This window comes from Anolis sagrei, chromosome 5 (genome assembly GCF_037176765.1).
Source record: "Anolis sagrei isolate rAnoSag1 chromosome 5, rAnoSag1.mat, whole genome shotgun sequence".
Lineage (NCBI taxonomy): Eukaryota > Metazoa > Chordata > Lepidosauria > Squamata > Dactyloidae > Anolis > Anolis sagrei.
This window is the reverse complement of record NC_090025.1, coordinates 7,333,494-7,357,436: the sequence shown is the minus strand read 5'-3', so window position 1 is coordinate 7,357,436 and position 23,943 is coordinate 7,333,494. Positions and strand designations below refer to the sequence as shown.

General features: G+C 43.1%; 1 protein-coding gene across 2 annotated transcripts in view; it reads right to left on the bottom strand.

Moving 5' to 3' along the window:
* The window catches only part of DNAAF9 (dynein axonemal assembly factor 9), a 160,982-nt gene that overhangs the window by 9,032 nt on the left and 128,007 nt on the right, over nt 1-23,943 (bottom strand). For both annotated transcript variants that reach the window (XR_010909988.1, XM_067468543.1), the window contains exons 28-36: nt 22,701-22,826; nt 19,102-19,139; nt 16,259-16,394; nt 14,285-14,371; nt 13,321-13,427; nt 12,348-12,422; nt 8,193-8,398; nt 2,380-2,445; nt 1,704-1,797 (exon numbers count right to left, since the gene is read on the bottom strand). Coding sequence is in view for 1 of the 2 variants with exons in the window: in XM_067468543.1 (XP_067324644.1) it covers nt 1,704-1,797; nt 2,380-2,445; nt 8,193-8,398; nt 12,348-12,422; nt 13,321-13,427; nt 14,285-14,371; nt 16,259-16,394; nt 19,102-19,139; nt 22,701-22,826 (935 nt within the window). In the remaining variant the exon portion in view is untranslated. The remainder of the gene's footprint in view (nt 1-1,703; nt 1,798-2,379; nt 2,446-8,192; nt 8,399-12,347; nt 12,423-13,320; nt 13,428-14,284; nt 14,372-16,258; nt 16,395-19,101; nt 19,140-22,700; nt 22,827-23,943) is intronic.

The window sequence follows — 23,943 nt, the reverse complement described above, 5'->3', positions numbered from 1 at the left end:
TGGTAATCAATCCCAACGCAAAGCAAGGCTAGACCCAAATTTAGGTGAATTCTTGGAGATGATCCAAAGGAGTGGCTGAGATGGGAAATTCAGAGCATATGTGCAAGTCTTCCAATGTGTTGCAAGTTGACTACAGAGTGACAGAGAATCCTAGAAAGAATATCTCTAGTACAGTGGTTCTCAATGTGTGGGTCCCTAACTTTGCGTTTTGTCCTACAACTCCCGTAAATCCCAAGACTATTTACCAGCTGTTAGGATTTCTGGGAGTTGAAAGTCAAAACATCTGGGAAACCACAGGTTGAGAACCATTGCTCTAGTAACATCTATGTCTCAAGTGCAATCCTAAGGTCAACTTTCAGTGGAAGGTGACTGTAGGGTCTAAAATCTCTAGAGAAATGTTTTCTCAGGTTTACAATTTTTAAAAATAATTTTTGCACATCTGCACTCCTAACCAAAAAGAACTGACTGTATTTTCAAGCGATGGATGGTGGAATTCATGGATGCAAAATCTGGGACCAATTGTATGTTAAACTGATAAGAATTACATTTGACCAGTTTTGGAACTACAATTTTATTATTATGAGTGCCTTTTGGGGAGATAAAGTGGGGTATAAATAATAATAATAATAATAATAATAATAATATTTATTATAATTATTATTATTATTACTATTATTATCCATCACCTGCCACACATTACTGTGGCCCAGTCTGTGTATATGTATTTTGTGTGTGTGCGTGCGTATGTATACACACACACACACACACACATATATATAGGAGCCCCCGGTGGCGCAGTGGGTTAAAGCACTAAGCTACTGAGCTTATTGACTGAACAGTCACAGGTTCGATTCCAGGGAGCGGCGTGAGCTTCCGCTGTCAGCCCTAGCTTCTGCCAACCTAGCAGTTCAAAAACATGCAAATGTGAGTAGATCAATAGGTACCGCTCCAGCGGGAAGGTAAGGGCGCTCAGTACAGTCATGCCGGCCACATGACCTTGGAGATGTCTATGGACAACGCCGGCTCTTCAACTTAGAAATGGAGATGAGCATCAACCCCCAGAGTCAGACATGACTGGACTTAATGTCAGGGGACAACCTTTATCTCCCCCCCCCCCCCCTATGTGTGTGTGTGTGTAGTTTTGCACATGCATTGTAATGTGGGGTTTGTTTGGGGTTTTTTTGCTTTTAAAATCTCTTCTACTGTGTTTTTAGGTATTTTTATGAATGATGGTCACTCGGTAGCTCGACAGGTGTATTGTGCCCAAATTCGATATCAATTTCCCCAGTGGTTTTTGAGTTATGTTAATCCCACAAACGAACATTACATTTTTATTTATATAGATTGACAATAGTGCCTAAAAATGATACAAAACATATTTTATATATGTATGTGAAATATTAAACACACACAAAACTATCATCTGTACAGAGGGGGGTTTCCAGACACTTTGAGTCCTTGTGAAGAAAAAAGCAGGGTGTAAATAAACATAAACATAACAAACAAACAAATAAACAAGCAAACAAATGTAGTAATAATAATAATAATAGGCACCAGTTATAGACAATGGATCAGGACAGTCCCATGCCACAATATATGCATAAGTCATAGGATGCATTGTTGTGGATTCAGCATGAAACGTCATGAAAAAATGAACACTGCCCTACAAAAGAATAAAACCATTTCCAAAAAGATAAGGATACGTGGGTGATAATCCATCTTGTCTCCAAAGAAGTTCACAAACTGGGTCCCATTATAGAAGTAGCCAGCTGGAAGAGGGTCTAAATGGCGTTTAACCTATGCAAAAAAAGAAACAGGATTGCTCAGAACCGCTCCCTGTGTCAAAGCTGTCGAGGGGAGATGTCTAAGAGTGATGCGCAGCAAAGGAGCATGGCCTAGTGCAGGTAAATCTTTGGCAGGGCTACTTTAAAATAGCTTCATTTGTGATGGCTGTGGAACTATCTAGACTGCAGAATTGTGAGCTTTCACTCTTAAAAGGAAGTTATAAAAACTTCAAGTTTCTTCAAACTTTTGAATGGCGCTCATGAAGGATATCTGGGTCTGCTTTCAATCATCCAACCTTATCTTGAGCTTCCATCATCTCACTCTGGCCAAACAGGTTGACTATCTCTTTGCAGGAATGTTCCCAGATACATATGCTGATTATACTCCCCACCATCCACCGGAACTTCTGGATGTAATGGGAATTACAACCCATATCTAGAATGCACCACATGAGGGAAATACTGAAGCTATGAATCTGCCTTGTGCCTCCTCCTGCTCCTACATTACTCAGCTCTTCCTATGGCTTTGAGGGCTACACTCCTAACACTGAACGAGGAAGGAAGAGTAATTCAACCTAAAAGGCTGAAAACTTACGTGAATGTTCTTGATCTCCTGTGAGGTCAGCATGCCCCGGGTTTTCAAAACTTTTCTCTGTGGTTTCTGTGTCAAGGATGGAGAGAACAGAAAAAAAAATGGTGCCTCATCATACATCTAAATGATACTAATGTCTCCGCTAATAGAATAATAGAATAGAAACATACACCCTCTACGCTCATCAGATGGAACCAAACTTCTGAAGGACAAAAATAATTCAAATGCACTATGTTGGAAAGAGCACTACCACAACCTCCTGAATCGCAGCTCCAACATGGCCGAAGAGGTTCTCTCACAATTCCCACAACAACAAACTAGGGATGAGCTTGCAGCACTGTCTAATTTGGAAGAAGTCAGCAATGCCATCAAGCCAACAAAAAATAACAAAGCCAGCGGACCTGATGGGATCCCTGCTGAATACAATCACCATAATCAGTCTGCATTCTCTGATGGATCTCCTTTGGGGTGACACCTTCTGCTGTCAAGAATTCAGTGACTACATGTTGCTTAAGTCGCATTGACCGACCATCTGCGCAGGGTTCCATACTTTGTACTTTAACAACACAACCATACAATGTTAAGGCTTCCCGCCAAAATGGAACTGTAGAGGAGAGGTTGTGTTGTTAAAGTGCGAAGTATGGAACCCTGCAGAGACGGTCAATGCGACTTAAGCAACATGCAGTCATTGAATTCTTGACAGCAGAAGGTGTCACCTCAACATCTTTTAACTTACTCGCCTAAAGATGCACAGTACTCACATCAAAACAATCAACATAAACAGCTTGCATTCTCTGATGGATCTCCTTTGGGGTGACACCTAGAATCATAGAATCAAAGAGTTGGAAGAGACCTCATGGGCCATCCAGTCCAACCCCCTGCCAAGAAGCAGGAATATTGCATTCAAATCACCCCTGACAGATGGCCATCCAGCCTCTGTTTAAAAGCTTCCAAAGAAGGAGCCTCCACCACACTCCGGGGCAGAGAGTTCCACTGCTGAACGGCTCTCACAGTTGGGAAGTTCTTCCTCGTGTTCAGATGGAATCTCCTTTCCTGTAGTTTGAAGCCATTGTTCCGCGTCCTAGTCTCCAAGGAAGCAGAAAACAAGCTTGCTCCCTCCTCCCTGTGGCTTCCTCTCACATATTTATACATAGCTATCATATCTCTGTACCTTCTGCTGTCAAGAATTCAATGACTGCACGTTGCTTAAGTCACATTGATCGACCATCTGCGTAGAGTTCCATACTTCGCCCTTTAACAACACAACCGTTCAATGCTAAGGCTTCCCGCCAAAATGGAACTGTAGAGGAGAGTCTACTGAACAAGCCAGTACCTGCCGCATACCAGTACTGCCATATGTTGAGGAGTTACGAAGGTGAGGGCATTACTTTTCATTCAACCCTCGTATAAACCTCACTTGACTAGTTTCCAACAGACCTCACAACCTCTGAGGATGCCTGCCATAGATGCAGGTGAAACATCAGGAAAGAATGCTTCTGGAACATGGCCAGACAGCCCACAAAACTCACAACAACCTGTATGTTTTTGTTCTTTTTTATCACTTTGAGCTACTGGTGCTGGGTCACGCTGCTACTGCAAAGTTACTCCGCTGTACATTGATGAGGAGGGTCTTTTGTTAATTAGCCCACTAACCCCACACATATGCCATCTCCCAGTCTGTACACGCATAGAAAACCACGATGACCGTATCTAAGCAACTGGAGGTGATGAAGTCTAACCAACACAACATTCTGAATCCGTGCCCCAAAGAACCCCATTGTCATTGTGCAAAGGGTTCAATCCTACTTCTATCCAATTAATTCGAAACCCTAAACAAAACATCAAATGTTATGATTGCTTAAATGTTACTTTAGTTAGTAAGTCCAACTGAAACACACATCTGAAAGCACAGCTCCTTTGAAAGGATATGACGTGCATCACCTGCAAAGCAATTGAGCTTTTACCTCGATTAAGCTTCCAGATAGACATTTTCGTGGAATAGGAGGGACTGACGGAACACTAATTATCTGAATCATAGCCGCTAGATCGTGGCAATAGTTCAAAAGCTTGTTTATGAATTTATTAAGAGCGCTTTTTAAAATGTCAAGCCTCCCAAGAAACGTTATCCTTTTGTGTGCAAATGGGGTCAACGATGTGTATTTATTTTAGGAAACTGCAAACAGAGAAGAGCTTCCAAGTTACCTGCCTGTCAGTATTGTAGCTTTTGCTCCCAATTTATTCAAATCTATCAAAACTGTTTATATCAGGCATGGGCAAACTTTGGCCCTCCATGTAGGGTGTTAGGAATTGTGGGAATGGACGTCCAAAACACCCAGAGGGCCAAAGTTTGCCCATGCCCGGTATAGGCAGTTCCAAATCTGGTGGAGGTAATTACTAGGCATGATTAGGTACCTTCGGAATATTCGTAAATAGGAATAAATTTGGAAAAATTACTTTTTCGAAGCGATTTTGGAGTTTTTAAGAAAACCGGAAGTCCCTTTGCCCTTCTGAAGCTTTTTCTGCCATTTTTGTTACGACTCATGAAGTGAGTCAGAAATGATTCAGCTTTTCAGCCAGTTTTAAAGCCTGAGAAGCCAGTTTTAAACCAGAGAAGGAAAGAATTTACTCGGCTTGCTTTTCCTCACTTCTGGCCCCTGGCCTCGGCTCAAGCCAGAGAAGCTAGTTTTAAACCAGAGAAGGAAAGAATGTACTCCATTTGCTTTTCCTCGCTTCTGGTCCCTGGCCTCAGCTCAAGCCAGAGAAGCCAGTTTTAAACCAGAGAAGGAAAGAATTTACTCTGCTTGCTTTTCCTTGCTTCTGGTCTCTGGCCTCGGATCAAGTCAGAGAAGCCAGTTTTAAACCAGAGAAGGAAAGAATTTACTCTGCTTGCTTTTCCCCGCTTCTGGTCCATGGCCTCGGCTCAAGCCAGAGAAGCTGGTTTTAAACCAGAGAAGAAAAGAATTTACTCCACTTGCTTTTCCTCGCTTCTGGTCCCTGGCCTCGGCTCAAGCCAGAGAAGCTAGTTTTAAACCAGAGAAGGAAAGAATTTACTCCGTTTGCTTTTCCCCGCTTCTAGTCTCTGGCCTCGGCTCAAGCCAGAGAAGCCAGTTTTAAAGCAGAGAAGGAAATAATTTATTTCACTTGCCTTTCCTCGCTTCTGATCCCTGGCCTCGGCTCAAGCCAGAGAAGCCAGTTTTAAACCAAAGAAGGAAAGAATTTACTCCGCTTGCTTTTCCTCACTTCTGGTCCCTGGCCTCAATTCAAGCCAGAGAAGCCAGTTTTAAACCAGAGAAGGAAAGAATTTACTCGGCTTGCTTTTCCTCGCTTCTGGTCCCTGGCCTCGACTCAAGCCAGAGAAGCTAGTTTTAAACCAGAGAAGGAAAGAATTTACTCGACTTGCTTTTCCTCGCTTCTGGTCCCTGGCCTCGGCTCAAGCCAGAGAAGCTAGTTTTAAACCAGAGAAGGAAAGAATTTACTCCGTTTGCTTTTCCCCGCTTCTAGTCTCTGGCCTCGGCTCAAGCCAGAGAAGCCAGTTTTAAAGCAGAGAAGGAAATAATTTATTTCACTTGCCTTTCCTCGCTTCTGATCCCTGGCCTCGGCTCAAGCCAGAGAAGCCAGTTTTAAACCAAAGAAGGAAAGAATTTACTCCGCTTGCTTTTCCTCACTTCTGGTCCCTGGCCTCAATTCAAGCCAGAGAAGCCAGTTTTAAACCAGAGAAGGAAAGAATTTACTCCGCTTGCTTTTCCTCGCTTCTGGTCCCTGGCCTCAATTCAAGCCAGAGAAGCCAGTTTTAAACCAGAGAAGGAAAGAATTTACTCTGCTTGCTTTTCCTCACTTCTGGTCCCTGGCCTCAATTCAAGCCAGAGAAGCCAGTTTTAAACCAGAGAAGGAAAGAATTTACTCCGCTTGCTTTTCCTCGCTTCTGGTCCCTGGCCTCAATTCAAGCCAGAGAAGCCAGTTTTAAAGCAGAGAAGGAAAGAATTTACTCCGCTTGCTTTTCCTCGCTTCTGGTCCCTGGCCTCAATTCAAGCCAGAGAAGCCAGTTTTAAACCAGAGAAGGAAAGAATTTACTCCGCTTGCTTTTCCTCGCTTCTGATCCCTGGCCTCAATTCAAGCCAGAGAAGCCAGTTTTAAACCAGAGAAGGAAAGAATTTACTCTGCTTGCTTTTCCTCGCTTCTGATCCCTGGCCTCAATTCAAGCCAGAGAAGCCGGTTTTAAACCAGAGAAGGAAAGAATTTACTCCGCTTGCTTTTCCCCGCTTCTGGTCCATGGCCTCGGCTCAAGCCAGAGAAGCCGGTTTTAAACCAGAGAAGGAAAGAATTTACTCCGCTTGCTTTTCCTCACTTCTGGTCCCTGGCCTCAATTCAAGCCAGAGAAGCCAGTTTTAAACCAGAGAAGGAAAGAATTTACTCCACTTGCTTTTCCTCGCTTCTGGTCCCTGGCCTCGACTCAAGCCAGAGAAGCCAGTTTTAAACCAGAAAAGGAAGAAAATTCCTGGCCTCGGCTCAAGCCAGAGAAACCAGTTTTAAATCAGAGAAGGAAAGAATTTACTCTGCTTGCTTTTCCTCGCTTCTGGCCCCTGGCCTCAGTTCAAGCCAGAGAAGCCAGTTTTAAACCAAAGAAGGAAAAAAATTACTTCACTTGCTTTTCCCCGCTTCTGGTCCCTGGCCTCAGCTCAAGCCAGAGAAGCCAGCTTTAAACCAGAGAAGGAAAGAATTTACTCCGCTTGCTTTTCCTCACTTCTGGTCCCTGGCCTCAATTCAAGCCAGAGAAGCCAGTTTTAAACCAGAGAAGGAAAGAATTTACTCCACTTGCTTTTCCTCGCTTCTGGTCCCTGGCCTCGACTCAAGCCAGAGAAGCCAGTTTTAAACCAGAAAAGGAAGAAAATTCCTGGCCTCGGCTCAAGCCAGAGAAACCAGTTTTAAATCAGAGAAGGAAAGAATTTACTCTGCTTGCTTTTCCTCGCTTCTGGTCCCTGGCCTCAATTCAAGCCAGAGAAGCCAGTTTTAAACCAGAGAAGGAAAAAAATTACTTCACTTGCTTTTCCCCGCTTCTGGTCCCTGGCCTCAGCTCAAGCCAGAGAAGCCAGTTTTAAACCAGAGAAGGAAAGAATTTACTCCACTTGCTTTTCCTCGCTTCTGGTCCCTGGCCTCGACTCAAGCCAGAGAAGCCAGTTTTAAACCAGAAAAGGAAGAAAATTCCTGGCCTCGGCTCAAGCCAGAGAAACCAGTTTTAAATCAGAGAAGGAAAGAATTTACTCTGCTTGCTTTTCCTCGCTTCTGGCCCCTGGCCTCAGTTCAAGCCAGAGAAGCCAGTTTTAAACCAGAGAAGGAAAAAAATTACTTCACTTGCTTTTCCCCGCTTCTGGTCCCTGGCCTCAGCTCAAGCCAGAGAAGCCAGTTTTAAACCAGAGAAGGAAAGAATTTACTCCACTTGCTTTTCCCCGCTTCTGGAGTAAAACAACTACTTTCAAAGTCAAGACCACCCAATGAAACAGGAAATAACACTTTCAAACCATTAATGAAAGGATTCGGAAGTCTGGAAATGTTTTGAACATTTTTTTTCTGTGAAAATCAGAATTGACTTTAGAGTCGAACCACCAGTGACCCCTACATCCGAAACAAGTTTTTAACCATTCTTTTTTGGGATCAAACAAGCCTATTAATTACATCCTCCTCCTCTGGGGGTTTTTAAACAGAGGCTGGATGTCCCTCTGTCGGTAGTGCTTTGATTGTGTTTCCCTGCCTGACAGAAGGGGACTAAAGACCTCTTCTGACTCCACAATTCTATGATGCCTTCTGCTGGGGACACACACCTGCTTGGCCGTCTGCCTGAGCCAATCCTTGATCTCATCTTCTTTGAGGGAGCAGCCAATAAACACCAGGAAGCATTCCTGGGGCCCGCTATTATGGTCTCGGTCGTCGTTCCTCGAATCAGGAGGAGACGGGGCTTCCTGAACAGGCGACAGGCTTAAGGAGTTCGCGGGTGTGTTGTGGCACACTTCCATCATCCGATCCGAATCTGTTGCAGGACCAAATGCAAGGGAGGTATAGGCGTCAATGCATTATTTGAATGGAAAGTGCTCTAACTGCACCCGTCTTTCAATAAACACATTTACTTATTTATTTACTTTTACCCCACTTTTCTCCCACAAATAGGACTCAAAGCGGCGTACAAAAATAAAAATACAAACTAAATAATACACAAAAACCATCAACCCACCCAAGATATCTAATGAAATAAAAATGTAATGTTAGTTTGTGGGATTAACATAATTCAAAAACCACTGGATGAATTGACAACAAATTTGGACACAGTATACCTATCAGGCCAGCGAGTGACCATCACTCATAAAAACACTGAAAAACATAACGGAAGAGACTTTAAAAGCCAAAAAAATAAAAAAAATACATTACAACGCATGCACAAAACCACACACACACATTTAATTTTATTTTACTTTTAAGTGTGTGTGTGTGTGTGTGTGTATATATATATATAGAGAGAGAGACATTCTGCTCTTTTCCCCCAAATTAGTATTATTATTATTATCTTTTTTCTCTCTTACTTTACTGTTTCCTACTTTCCTATCTTCTTGCAAATATTCTCCCACTTTCCCTGTAACTCTATAAAATACTCAATAAAATTATAATTAAAAAAAGCCAAAAAAACAAAAAAATACTGCATAGATACATGCAAACACACATATATACACATATATACAAACATATACACACACAAAACACATATACACAGACTGGGCCACAGCAACACGTGGCAGGGGATGGCTAGTAAACAATAAATCCGCACATAACATAAAACACAATTTACATAAATATAAATAAGTATCAAAATAATAAAAAATAATAAAAATTAAAAAAAAATTAAAAAAATAGCGGCACTCCATGCAGTCATGCCGGCCACATGACCTTGGAGGTGTCTACGGACAATGCTGGCTCTTCGGCTTAGAAATGGAGATGAGCACCACACCCCAGACTCAGACATGACTGGACTTAATGTCAGGGGACTACCTTTACCTTTACCTTTTTATCAAAATAATCACATGTCATTGTCATTAACATTAAAATCCCTACATAGGCCACTGAGGCTGTCCTAACAAGTTAAAACATTAAACTAACTGACTTAGAGCTCCAAGCCTTTGGCCATGTGAGTCTTGTCGGGCTGAGATAACCACTCTTTATGTGTTGTCTGAGAAGGCCTGCTACCATAAAAAGATTTTCATCTGCAAGTGGATAGCCAATAACAAGGGGGCCAAATGTACTTCTTTGGGAAGGGAGTTCCAAAGCCGAGGGGCTACCACTGAAAAGGCCCTCTCTCTCATTCCCACCAACCATACTTGTGGCAGTGGTTGTGGGACCGAGAAGAGGGCCTCTCCTGATGATCTCAGGGCTTGTGTGGGCTGGTAGGAGGGGATGCAGTCCTTCAATATTTTGGTAAAACCCAAATACATACAGATATTTAAATAAGAGCTGAATATAAATGGTGTTAAAATTACTATTATTATTTATACCCAATTTTTCCTTTGTAAAAAGAGACTCAAACCAATACAATTTAAAACCCAAAAATATACAAAGACTAAAACAGAATTAAATGTTAATTATATTATTTGAAACACAACAAGATGAGTCCACAGCAGACAAGATCACTCTGCTACCTGTTGAATTGGACCACACGTCGGACACTTCCCAAGTGTCCAGGACTGCGATGTATCGGCAAATAATGTGTGCAGATCCCAGTAAGATAGCCTTTTGCAGCTGGCAGATGGTAATTTTGTTAGCGCCGATTGTTTTTAAGTGCAGGCCAAGGTCCTTACGCACTGCACCCAGTGTGCCGATCACCATTGGGACCACCTTGACTGGCTTGTGCCAGAGTCTTTGCAGTTCAATTTTTAAATCCTCATATCGTGTTGTTGTTGTTGTTATTATTATTATTACTACTACTACTATATATTATTATCTGCTTTTTCTTTCTAAAAAGGCGGCTCAAAGAGGCTTAGGGTAAAACCAAGACTACAATAAATAACCTAAAAATATACAAACATTAAAATAGAATTAAATATGAACGGCATTAAAAGTAAACAATAAAAACCTTTAAAATCTATTAAAGACCAATGTGTAACAAAAACCACTGCACCCCCTGAAGTGATCTTAAAAACCTCCTTCTTTACAAGCCTACCTGAATTTTAAAAAAGTTTGTTGCACCTCAGCTAGGATTCACCTTGCTCAAGAACTCACCAGGAAGCCAAACGTAGGAATAAACAATTTATTGAAAAAGCACACACAATAAAAGAGCAAAAAAATCCAAATAGGTAAGATAAAATGAGTCCCAAAAGCCAGAGATAAATATTCAATGCAAAGGTTAAAGCATGAACATAAATCCAAGGAGCAGGGTATAATCATGAGCTTGATTAATCCAAAAGAGAAGGAATAAAACCTCAACTTGAGTAATTTAAGATTCAAAGAACAATACATGAGCTTGAGTTCATGGTAAAATCCCCAAGACTTAAAGCAAAATTTGACCAACTTGAAGCGAGAACCAAGGCAGGAGCTTCTTGCTCTATCTGCTACTATGCTTGATCTGAGAACTGGAAGCTGTTCTTTCCCTAATTAAGGAGAGGCAATGCATGAAAGCATTCCTTCGGCCTTGAGTAGTCTCTCTCGGTCTCACTTTCTTATGGCCTGGGTTGCACCTGGAATTCTTTCCCCGCAGAAGAAGCTTTGATTCTCTATGTAACCTCCCTTCCTGCCTGTCAGCTTCTAAAACAATTTCATTTTCAATGTATTGTCGAAGGCTTTCATGGCCGGAATCACTGGTTTGTTGTGGGTTTTTTCGGGCTATATGGCCATGGACTAGAGGCATTCTCTCCTGACGTTTCGCCTGCATCTATGGCAAGCATCCTCAGAGGTAGTGAGGTCTGTTGAACTAGGAAAAAGGGTTTATATATCTGTGGAATGACCAGTGTGAGACAAAGCCCATTATATCGGCTGTGGAACGCCCTTCCCATGGACATTAGATCAGCCCCTTCGCTAATGGTGTTTCGAAGAAAACTAAAAACCTGGCTGTTTGAACAGGCGTTCGGATAAATAGTGCAATGAACACGATGAATATAGGAAACGGAATTATGGATGACGAATTGGATCACCATTTTAGTTACGAGACGTTAATGTGTTGTTATTGAGATGTCATTAGTTTGTATTTTATACTGTTAATGGTTTTAATATTGTATGTTGTTGGATGTCTTTTGCTCTTGTTGTGAACCGCGTTGAGTCGCCTACGGGCTGAGAAACTGTGGTATACAAGCAAAGTAAATAAATAAATAAATATATGCTATGTCAGGCCATTATATGCTAATCAAGGTGGTCAGTTGAAACATTCACACCTAGCTCCAGCAGGCAAGAGTCCTTTGTCTCACCCTGGTCATTCCACGGATATATAAACCCTTTTTCCTAGTTCCAACAGACCTAACTACGTCTGAGGATGCTTGCCATAGATGCAGGCGAAACGTCAGGAGAGAATGCCTCTAGACCATGGCCATATAGCCTGAAAAAACCTACAAGAAACCAATTTCATTTTCACACAGAGAATAACCCAAATCCCCCTCCATTCTTCCAACCGGGGAATCATCATCCTGTTCTAACATCCTCTCTGTCTGAACATCTCCAGAAGCATCAAACCCTGATGCACCCCTAAACCGCTCATCATCATCATCATCATCAGCTGGCTGAACTATGACACTCTTTACAATTCACAGTAAGGGAAAATGGTAAAATCTCATGACAATATCAAATTACGCATAGCTATTTAAGGAAAGGGGGAAAATTACGTGATAAATTATATTTACCCCATCTATGAAGACAACACATATTTCTACAGACAAACAAAAAGTTTGAAAAGTTCCAAGTTAGAAAGCAGAATAGCCAAGAGAGGCAGGCACTTGTCTATTAATTACCTGAAAACTTGAGTTTGCCCAAAATGTGGTAGATGTTTCCAGAGAAAGGGCTCGACTTATTGAAGGACTTCAGTGCTGTTTCAAAAATGCAGAACACACAGAGAGAAAAGGAGATTATTCCTATCTGCCTGCATTAGATGTTGCTGCAAGGTGCAAGGAACGCAAAGATCAAGCTATAATGCACATTTTGTTGTAAAACTACTTTTGCACAAACTGTAATGTTTATTTACAGTATTTATATTCCGCCCTTCTCACCCCGCAGGGGACTTAGGGTGGATTACAATGTACACATATATGGCAAACATTAAATGCCAAAGACACACAACAGATATAGACAGACAGTCAGAGGCTATTTAACACTGATGAAGTACTTCTGCATTCCCCGCATGCTTTTGCTGGAGTCTTTTTTTATGGTCTCATAAATTAGTTAAATTAGCCTCTCCACACATAGCTGGTACCTAATTTTCCTACTTGACAGATGCAACTGTCTTTCAGGTTGCAAAGGTCGACAACAAGCTATACAATTGGTTGGAAGCTCACTCCAACCTGGGCTGGCTTTGAACTCATGACCTTATGGTCAGAAGTGATCTTAATGCAGCTGACACTCAGACAGCTATGCCACAGTCCCGGGAACACAGGTTGAGAGTCCCATAGCTGCAATTCTAAAACACAAAATACGCCAAAATCCATAATTGTCCACTTGAGAGGCTGAGACAGCGATGCCTTTGTTTACAAATGGTTCAATATTCACCAACTTTGTCTCAAGCACAAAATTATTGTGTATAAAAGTACCTAAAGGCTATGTGTATATAAATTAATGTTGTGTTTAGACTTAGATCTCAACTGTGTGAGTAGTATGCCAAAATATAAGAAATTGGAGAGGGAGCAGCACTCAATTTGTGAAAGAGCTTCACTGGGAATTTCAGAAAGACAATGCCATTTGTAGATGAGACTTGTGAAACGGCTTTTTTACCTTTGCATTTGGCCACGAATCGTGTCTTCTCCAAAGGACGGTTGAACCACACGCAGATCTGAACCATCGGAGGATAGACTGAACCGGCACGAAATTTGCCATCGTACCTAAAAAAGAAGAAAGGAATATTGACATATATATAAATATATATTTATATATATATACACGCACACACATACTTAATTACTCCAGACTCAGGAAAACGATTTCAGTAATGAGACACTGAGGACTTCTGTTTTATTGTGAGGGATAGCCAATACTTCAAATTGGGAGGGATAGCCAATACTCCAGAGGACAGGAGCAAGATTCAAAACAATCTTGATAGATTAGAGAGATGGGCCAAAACTAACAAAATGAAGTTCAACAGGGACAAATGCAAGATACTCCACTTTGGCAGAAAAAACGAAATGCAAAGATACAGAATGGGGGATGATGATGCCTGGCTTGAGAGCAGTACGTGTGAAAAAGACCACCTGTCCATTAGAACTGTATTTTCAAACCAGTAATGCACAGTGGGGTTACAAGCAATGCATTTCTATCTAACAGTGCATTATCTACCTAACAGTTTGAGCCCATATGAAAACCCCAGAGCTCAAGGCTATTAAGAAGCAGCTGATACGCAAAACACCAATATTTAATTCTTGTCTGTCCTGAACTCCACAAACCTTTCCAGTGGCATTCAGCAAAGCAAATTATACAATTACACGAAACTCAATCGCCTTGATTATTGTATTTTACTGCTTCTCTTATACTACCACCGCATCCATAAGGGATGTTTTGTTATTAATGTTCAAATAAAATAAAAGGACGGAATGGACTTCTCAAAGAAGGTAATCTCTGTATTTCATTAACAGAGTGATTTAACTGCAAGGATTCGATGTATGGATAAATAAATCTAATACTGCTTCATAACAATGATTTAAAAATGTCCTCCTCAAAGGTTTTGACAAAAGGAGATACATACCAGCCAGGAAATGTTAAGTAGCGAGTTGTCAGCATCTGCGGGCTTGAGAAACTGCTTTCGGAGAGAATGAGCTCCATGTCTTCATTCCTAGAAGGGAAGGATCGAAATGCTAAGTTTATTTTCGTATTGCTTTAAACATCATGGTTACACTTAAGCCTGATTCCTACTTTCTATTACAAGCTTTCTAGCTTGCCATTTTAGTATTATTTGTAAGGAAAAAATGGTCAGGTCCAAATTTATGTACAAACCGAATAAACTCGGCTTGAAAACAAACAAAAATGCACTTGCAAATGTCAAACTGTATTTTTTCCAGAATGTTGCAATCCAGGTAGTTAATACATCATCATGTAGCATTATGTAAAATACATACATTAAATATATGATGTAAAATATATGCATTTAAAATGTGAAATGGAACATGCATCCAAATGGAAATTTCATAGTTCATCCATTCCCAATTGTAAGATACTCACGGCTTTGGCTTCTAAGGCTTTCTAAATTCTGGAGCTAGACAAGGCTCACAATGCCTGAAAGCCATGAAGAGTTTATCAAGATCCCAAATGTTTTTTTCCTCTAAAGAAGGAGTCTCCACATACTCCAGAGCAGAGAGTTCCACAGCTCTCACAGTTAGGAAGTTCTTCCTCATGTTCAGGTGGAATCTCCTTTCTTGTAGTTTGAAGCCGTTGTTCCACTGTGTCCTAGTCTCCAGGGCAGATGAAAACAAGCTTGCTCCCTCCTCCCTATGACTTCCCCTCATATATCTTATACATGGACCTCTTAGCCTTCACTTCTGCAGGCTGAACATGCCCAGCTCTTTAAGCCACTCCTCATAGGACTTGTTCTCCAGACTCTAGAGTTATTATCAAGGGGGAAAAGGAGTCTCCAATGAAGCTTTCTCTCCAATCCTTGTTTCCAAAGCCCAATTTTTCAAAATCAAATTCTCACAGGGACAGAAAATGGGGCAAAATCCCTTCTGAACAGAGGCACAAGCAGCAAAGCAAACCCTACAGTGGTGTCAACGCTTCCCTATTGTAAGACTGTAGGATCCATATAGCAATATTAAATAAGCACTCACAAGCCGTTTTTGCTTTGAAATGGATATATTGCTTGTCTCTCTGCAGCAAAGAAAGCCACTACTGACTTTTTCCCACCACCACTTCCTTTTATACACCTTTCCTGCCCATCTCCCCCTTTCTTCTCAGTTTCCTTATTAGAACTTGTTGCTTCACAAGTTCCAATACAAGGCTTCCAACGCCTTCTGCTGGCTTCAAAATGTCACAGAGAGAGAATTGATTCAGCCAGGATTCATGCTGCAAGTCGTCTCTGGTTTCTTCTGGATCGAGAGAATCAGCCGTCTATAAAGATGTTGCCCAGGGGACGCCCGGATGTCTTGCAATCCTGCGAGGAGGCTTCTCTCATGTCCCCTCTCATGTCATGCCAGGATGACTCAGTCAGGATGTCACGGAGGGAATTTGTGATGTCTTCATGCCGTCAGAAATTGACTCCTATATTATCCAAAGCTTACATATATATAGAAAGGTAAAGGTTTCCCCTTGACATTAAGTCTAGTCATGTCCAACTCTTTGGGGGGGGGGGGGGGGCGCTCATCTCTATTTCTAAGCTGAAGAGCTGGCGTTGTCCGTAGACACCTCCTAGGTCATGTGGCCGGCTGGAGCGGTACCTATTGATCTACTCACATTTGCATACTTTTGAATTGCTAGGTTGGCAGGAGCTGGGGCTAACAGCAGGAGCTCACCCCATTCCCTAGATTCAAACCCCCAAACTTTAGCAAGTTCAGCAGCTCAGTGGTTGAACTTGCTGTGCCACCAGGAGGGTTACACACACATTTGGCTGGAGTTACACATAAAATGTACCTGATTTGACTTACACACAAATTTAACTTAAGAACACATCTACAGAACCGTATGCAGGCAGCCTGGGGACTGCCTGCATACAGAAAAATATCTCCTTTACCTTGTCACAACCCCCTTTTCAGCCAGGATAAATGAAACGGAGGGGTTAGCGGCTCGGATGAGGTTCTGGAGCTGAACGAGAAGCGGGTTCCTTTGCTCAGACGTGTGGCTCGTGAAGACGATGTTGCTCACAAGACCTGCAAAAGGAAACGGAATGACAACTTTAAAGGACAGCATTCTCTGCTAAGCGAGCCTTCCTAAAATGGTCCTTCCTGGAGGGGATGCCATATTGTTGATGGAGCAAGCTTCTAGAACAGGCACGGGCAAACTTGGGCCCTCCAAGTGTTTTGGACTTCAACTCCCACAATTCCCAACAGCTGGTACTGGTTTGAACCCTGGGCTGAAACTCTATAGCAGTGGTTCTCAACCTTCCCAATACCGCGACCCCTTAATAGAATTCCTCATGTTGTGGTGACCCCCAACCATCACATTATTTTCGTTGCTACTTCGCAACTGTAATTTTGCTACAGTTATGAATTGTCATGTAAATATCTGATATGCAGGATGTATTTTCATTCACTGGACCAAATTTGGCACAAATACCCGAAACGTCCAAATTTGAATACTGGCGGGGTTGGTAGGGGATTGATTTTGTCATTTGGGAGTTGTAGTTGCTGGGATTTATAGTTCACCTGCAATCAAAGAGCATACTGAACTCCACCAACGATGGAATTGAACCAATTTTGCACACAGAACTTCCATGATCAATAGAAAATACTGGAAGGGTTTGGTGGGCATTGACCTTGAGTTTCAGAGTTGTAGTTCACCTACATCCACAGAACACTGTGCACTCCAACAATGATGGATCTGGGCCAAACTTGGCATGGATACTCAATATGCCCAAATGTGAACACTGTTGGAGGTGGGGGGGAATAGACCTTGACACTTGGGAGTTTTAATTGCTGAGATTTATAGTTCACCTACAATCAAAGAGCACCTGAACTCCACCAACGATGGAATTGAACCAATTTTGCACACAGAACACCCATGACCAAGAGAAAATACCTGAAGGGTTTGGTGGGCATTGACCTTGAGTTTTGGAGTTGTAGTTCACCTACATCCAGAGAGCACTGTGGACTCAAACAATGATGGATCTGGACAAAACTTGGCACGGATACTCAATATGCCCAAATGTGAACACTGGTGGAATTTGGGGAAAAGAAACTTGACATTTGGGAGTTTTAGTTGCTGGGATTTATAGTTCACCTACAATCAAAGAGCATCCTGAACTCCACCAACGATGGAATTGAACCAATTTTGCACACAGAACACCCATGACCAAGAGAAAATACCTGAAGGGTTTGGTGGGCATTGACCTTGAGTTTTGGAGTTGTAGTTCACCTACATCCAGAGAGCACTGTGGACTCAAACAATGATGGATCTGGACCAAACTTGGAGTGGATACTCAAAATGCCCAAATGTGAACACTGGTGGAGTTTGGGGAAAAGAAACTTGACATTTGGGAGTTTTAGTTGCTGGGATTTATAGTTCACCTACAATCAAAGAGCCTTCTGAACTCCACCGACGATACAATTGGGCCAAACTTCCCACACAGAACCCCCATGACCAATAGAAAATTATGTGTATTCTGGTGGTCTTTGGTGACCCCTCTGACATCCCCTGACCCCCAAGTTGAGAAACACTGCTCTACAGAGTCCCGAGTTCAATTCCCAACTCAGCTGTGGAAAAACCACCATGGGTGAGTCACACTCTCTCAGCCCCTGCCCCAAAAATCTATCATAAGTCAGAAACAACTTGAAGGCAGACAACAACAACAATTTCCCATACCTAAAACATCACTATGAGTCTTACTTCAAAGCTTAACCACCAGGTTCATACACTTTAAGTCACTGCTTCTAATCACATGAAGGGAGCAAAGATCAATGCTCCATTCTTCTTGCGCATCCTGAGTCCCTTCCTCTTCCAGGAAATCGCCCAAGAGACTGGACTTTTGGAAGGAGTCAGCTTTAGTATTTAAGCTTAACATGATTAGTTTCGCGGCTCTTGTCCCAAGCCGCAGCGATGCCCCACAGATCAAGCGCGACCCCTATCCTACCATGCACAGTTGTGCTTTTTCAATCTTGCTATATGATTGTCTATCAGTCCCTACCAAGCTGGTGGTTTTCTAAATGTTCCCAAAGAGCATTTGCATTTTTAAAATTCCCATTTGTTGTTGTTCATTCGTTCAGTCATCTCCGACTCTTCGTGACCTCATGGACCAGACCACGCCAGAACTCCCTGTTGGCCGTCACCACCCCCAGCTCCTTCAAGGTGAGTCCAGTCACTTCAAGGATGCCATCCATCCATCTTGCCCTTGGTCGGCCCCTCTTCCTTTTGCCTTCCACTTTCCCCAGCATAATTGTCTTCGTATTGTCGAAGGCTTTCATGGCTGGAATCACTAAGTTCTTGTGGGTTTTTTCGGGCTATAGGGCCATGTTCTAGAGGCATTCTCTCCTGACGTTTCGCCTGCATCTATGGCAAGCATCCCCAGAGGTAGTGAGGTCTGTTGGAATTAGGACAATGGGTTTAATATATATCTGTGGAATGGCTGGGGTGGGGCAAATGCTAATGAAGGTGGTCAGTGGAAACATTCACACCTAGCTCCAGCAGAGAAGAGCTCTTTGCCCCACCCCAGCCATTCCACAGATATATAAACCCATTGTCCTAATTCCAACAGACCTCACTACCTCTGAGGATGCTTGCCATAGATGCAGGCAAAACGTCAGGAGAGAATGCCTCTAGAACATGGCCCTATAGCCCGAAAAAACCCACAAGAACCTAATAATTGTCTTCTCTAGGCTTTGCTGTCTCCCCATTTAGGAGAATTTAAAAGCTTATACTTACCTTGCGAGCACTGGTCCAGGAACTTGGGGAAGAGAAACCTGCAAAAAGAAAATAAACACAAAATGCCTTAGTGTGGAGTGGTGTCTGCTGTGCTCCCAAAGCATGCAAAGTTGCATAAACCCTACTTGAAGTGACAGAAACGAAGCAAGCTCATTTCCCAGGGAAGTCCCTTTACTATTGAGATGCCAGGGGTAAAAATAATAATTGTCCTTTCAAGAATGCAGAGCATATGCTCAACACTAACCATAGAATCCTAGAGTTGGAAGAGACCTCGTGGGCCATCCAGTCCAACCCCATTTTGCCAAGAAGCAGGAAAATCACATTCAAAGCACCCTGACAGATGGCCACCCAGCCTCTGTTTCAAAGCCTCCAAAGACGGAGCTTCCACCACACTCCAGGGCAGAGAGTTCCACTGCTGAACAGCTCTCACAGTTAGGAAGTACTTTCTCATGTTCAGGTGGAATCTCCTTTCCTGTAGTTTGAAGCCATTGCTCCATTGCGTCCTAGTCTCCAGGGCAGCAGAAAAGAAGCCTGCTCCCCCCTCCCTATGACTTCTCCCTATGACTTCTCCTCACCTCTTGATCCATGGCCCTCATCATGTTTCCTCTCAACCTTCACTTTTGCAGGTTAAACATGCTCAGCTCTTTAAGCTGCTCCTCATAGAGCTTGTTCTCTAGATCCTTGATCCTTTGAGTCGCCCTCCTCTGGACATGGGTAAATATGCGAGGGGAAGTCATAGGGCGGAGGGAACAAGCTTGTTTTCTGCTGCCCTGGAGACTAGGATGCAATGGAGCAATGGCTTCAAACGACAGGAGAGGAGATTCCACCTGAACATGAGGAAGAACTTCCTAACTGTGAGAGCTGTTCGGCAGTGGAACTCTCTGCCCCGGAGTGTGGTGAAGGCTCCTTCTTTGGAAGCTTTTAAACAGAGGTTGCATGGCCATCTGTGGGGGGTGCTTTGAATGCAATTTTCCTGCTTGAAAGGGGTTTAGATTGGATGGCTCATGAAGTCTCTTCCAACTCTATGATTCTGTGATCAAATGGTTATCCTTTCCATTGAAATATGAAAGATCTGAAATAAATACAGATTTGCCAGGGTGCTGGGTATTTGCATGACTGTCCTTTCTTCCTGTGGAAGAACAAGAGAGATATTGACAAGCTGGAATGTGTCCAGAGGAGGGAGACTAAAATGATCAAAGGTCTGGAGAACAAGCCCTATGAGGAGCGGCTTAAGGAGCTGGGCGTGTTTAGCCTGAAGAAGAGAAGGCTGAGAGGAGACATGATAGCCATGTATCAATATGTGAGAGGAAGCCACAGGGAGGAGGAGGGAGCAAGCTTGTTTTCTGCTTCCCTGGAGACTAGGACGCAATGGAACAATGGCTTCAAACTACAAGAGAGGAGATTCCATCTGAACATTACGAAGAACTTCCTGGCTGTGAGAGCCGTTCAGCAGTGTAACTCTCTGCCCCGGAGTGTGGTGGAGGCTCCTTCTTTGGAAGCTTTTAAACAGAGGCTGGATGTCCATCTGTCAGGGGTGATTTGAATGCAATATTCCTGCTTCTTGGCAGAATGGGGTTGGACTGGATGGCCCAGGAGGTCTCTTCCAACTCTTTGATTCTATGATTTCTGCTCCAGTTTGTGAAACGATCATTATTTGGAGCTTCATAGCAGCTTAACTCAAATCCGCCTGCGTGCTCTCTGAACAAGTTATGCTCGGGTTAGATGACACACAAGGAGCACAGCTGCGCCCTGATGCAAAAACGCCATCGATTTTGATGCGGTCTGAGCAAAGAGATGTTTTCAGCCAGACTCTGCCCAGGTGATTTCTCATTCTCCGTGCCCTTTTGTGTCACTGCCTTCCAGCAACTGTCACCACTCCAATCATTTCATTGCCCACTGTTCTAAATTACCAAAAAAACTGGTACACAACACGAACACTCTGTACTACTTTCACACACCATGCATCTTTTCCTTCAGTGTGAACCGGAAAAAAAATCACGCTAAAGGTGAGCGCTTTGGACTTGGTTTAGCCATGCTGCAATGTGAGAACATTATCTGTTGTCATTGGTTTATATAACACCATTAAGTGTGCACAGCACTTTACAATAAAACAAGCCAAAGGCATACAATCGAAAATACATGCCTAAACACACAGCGACACAATACTAGGGAATGTCCTGATGAAAATGCATCCCTCCTTGATTTAAAGCAGTGGTTCCCAACCTTTTTTGACCAGGGACCACTTGACCAGGACCAAAAGGGTTACAAATCTGGTTTTGGTCAACTTTAGATTCATAGAATCATAGAATCAAAGAGTTGGAAGAGACCTCATGGGCCATCTAGTCCAACCCCATTCTGCCAAGAAGTAGGAATATTGCATTCAAATCACCCCTGACAGATGGCCATCCAGCCTCTGTTTAAAAGCTTCCAAAGAAGGAGCCTCCACCACACTCCGGGGCAGAGAGTTCCACTGCTGAACGGCTCTCACAGTCAGGAAGTTCTTCCTCGTGTTCAGATGGAATCTCCTCTCTTGTAGTTTGAAGCCATTGTTCCTCGTCCTAGTCTCCATGGAAGCAGAAAACAAGCTTGCTCCCTCCTCCTGGTGGCTTCCTCTCACATATTTATACATGGCTATCATATCTCCTCTCAGCCTTCTCTTCTTCAGGCTAAACATGCCCAGCTCCTTAAGCCGCTCCTCATAGGGCTTGTTCTCCAGACCCTTGGTCATTTTAGTCGTCCAGCCTCTGTTTAAAAGCTTCCAAAGAAGGAGCCTCCACCACACTCCGGGGCAGAGAGTTCCACTGCTGAACGGCTCTCACAGTCAGGAAGTTCTTCCTCATGTTCAGATGGATGATTCAGTGTGTTCAGATTCAGTTTGGTTATATGTGCTGCTGATTCAGAAAATGGCATTGGATAGACTACATCAGCTCTAGTTTCTGATACAGAACATATGCCATCCAGTAGTCACCATCAACTTGCCTACAGACAACCATATTTAATAAGCCTTTACGTTTGCCAGAGTGTTGACGTTTTTCCAGGGGAAGGATTGCTAGATCAGCAGACACTGAGTGCAAAATAAGGACTCTGCAGGCTTCCAGTTACAAAAGAAACTAGGTTTTACTAAGTACATCCAAGACACGTCTTAACACAGCGAGCTACAAACAGGAACTAGTGGGGAAAACCGAAAGTCTCTGCACATCTGCTTATCTCTCTTCTCTCTGGCTGAGACGGGTGACTCCCTTCTGTTCCCAGCTGGAACATACATTATCTCATTTCTCTCAAGGTTACTTAATCACATTTGGGAGTTGTAGTTACTGGGATTTATAGTCCACCTTCAATCAAAGAGCATTCTGAACCTCACCAAAGAGAGAATTGGTCCAAACTTCCCACACAGAACTCCCATGGCCAACAGAAAATACTGATGTTTTCTGATGGTTTTTGGTGACCACTTTGACATCCCCTTCTTGACCCCCCCCCCCCCGGGGTCCCAAACCCCAGGTTGAAAAACGCTGGGCTAAAGGGATTGAACTTCTGACTGCAGAGCTTTCGACCCTCCCTCCAGTCCCACCAACATGAATGCAAGGACTTGGAAAACATACCTATGTTCCATGTAGCAACTCAGCGGCTCTACGCAAGTCGTGACGGCTCCGACGACAAATGCGGCCTTGACGTCCGCGTTGGGGTGCGTTTGGAGAGCCTGCACTACGTCAATCACGTCTGTGTATCTGCAGAGAACACAAAAGGAAAGAGCTGTGAAGTGATAAAGGCCACTCATGAACTTTGCTGCCACTTTAGGGTGGAGGCAGCAGGGATAAAGGGGACTCTCTGTGTGAAAGAGAGTTGCAATATCAGGAAGGAAAGAAATGGCACGGCTCTCACAGCTTACGCAACCGGACCTTCTCACCTCTCAATCAAATACGGACGCTTACTGGAATTGCGATAATGGTTTGCAATCAACAATTGGGTCACACCGTTTACGGAAAACCCGCACACACAGATAGATACCTACATAAAAACTCCAACCATCACCCAAGTCAAAAAAGAAGCACCATTAAAGCATTGGCAGACTGTGAAAAAAGAATCTGCGAACCCCACTTCCTCCAAGATGAACTGAACCACCTCAACTGGGCTCTCCAGGCCAATGGACACTCCACCTCAGACATCGGAAGAGCTGCAAGACTGAAAACAAGCCACGAGAGTAAAGACGAAGATCCACCCAGAGGAAAAGTGTTCCTGCCAGACATCAAGGGAACCACTGACCACAGAGGGAAGCTGATGAGGAAACACAACATACAAACTATCTACAGACCCACCAAGAAAATCCAACAAATGCTACGTTCAGCAAAGAGGGATCCTCTCGCTTCTGCAGGAGTCTACCGTATACCATGCAGCTGTGGACAAGTCTACAGAGGGACCACCAAACGCAGCATTGTCCAAACACGAATCAAGGACCATGAAAGGCACTGCAGACTAACTCAACCAGAGAACTCAACCATAGTAGAGCACTTGAGGAACCAACCTGGACACAGCATATTATTGGAGGACACAGAAATGCTGGACCATTCAAACAACCACCATGTCAGGCTACACAGAGAAACCACTGAAATCCACAAGCATGTGGTCAATTTCAACAGAAAGGAGGAAACCATGATGATAATAATAATAATAATAATAATAATAATAATAATAATAATAATAATACTTTATTTATACCCCGCTCCATCTCCCCCATGGGGACTCGGTGCGGCTTACATGAGGCCACACCCATCAACACAATACAAACAATATAACAAAAAAACATAGCAGAACCAAGTAAAATACATAAAATGCAAAATCAATATA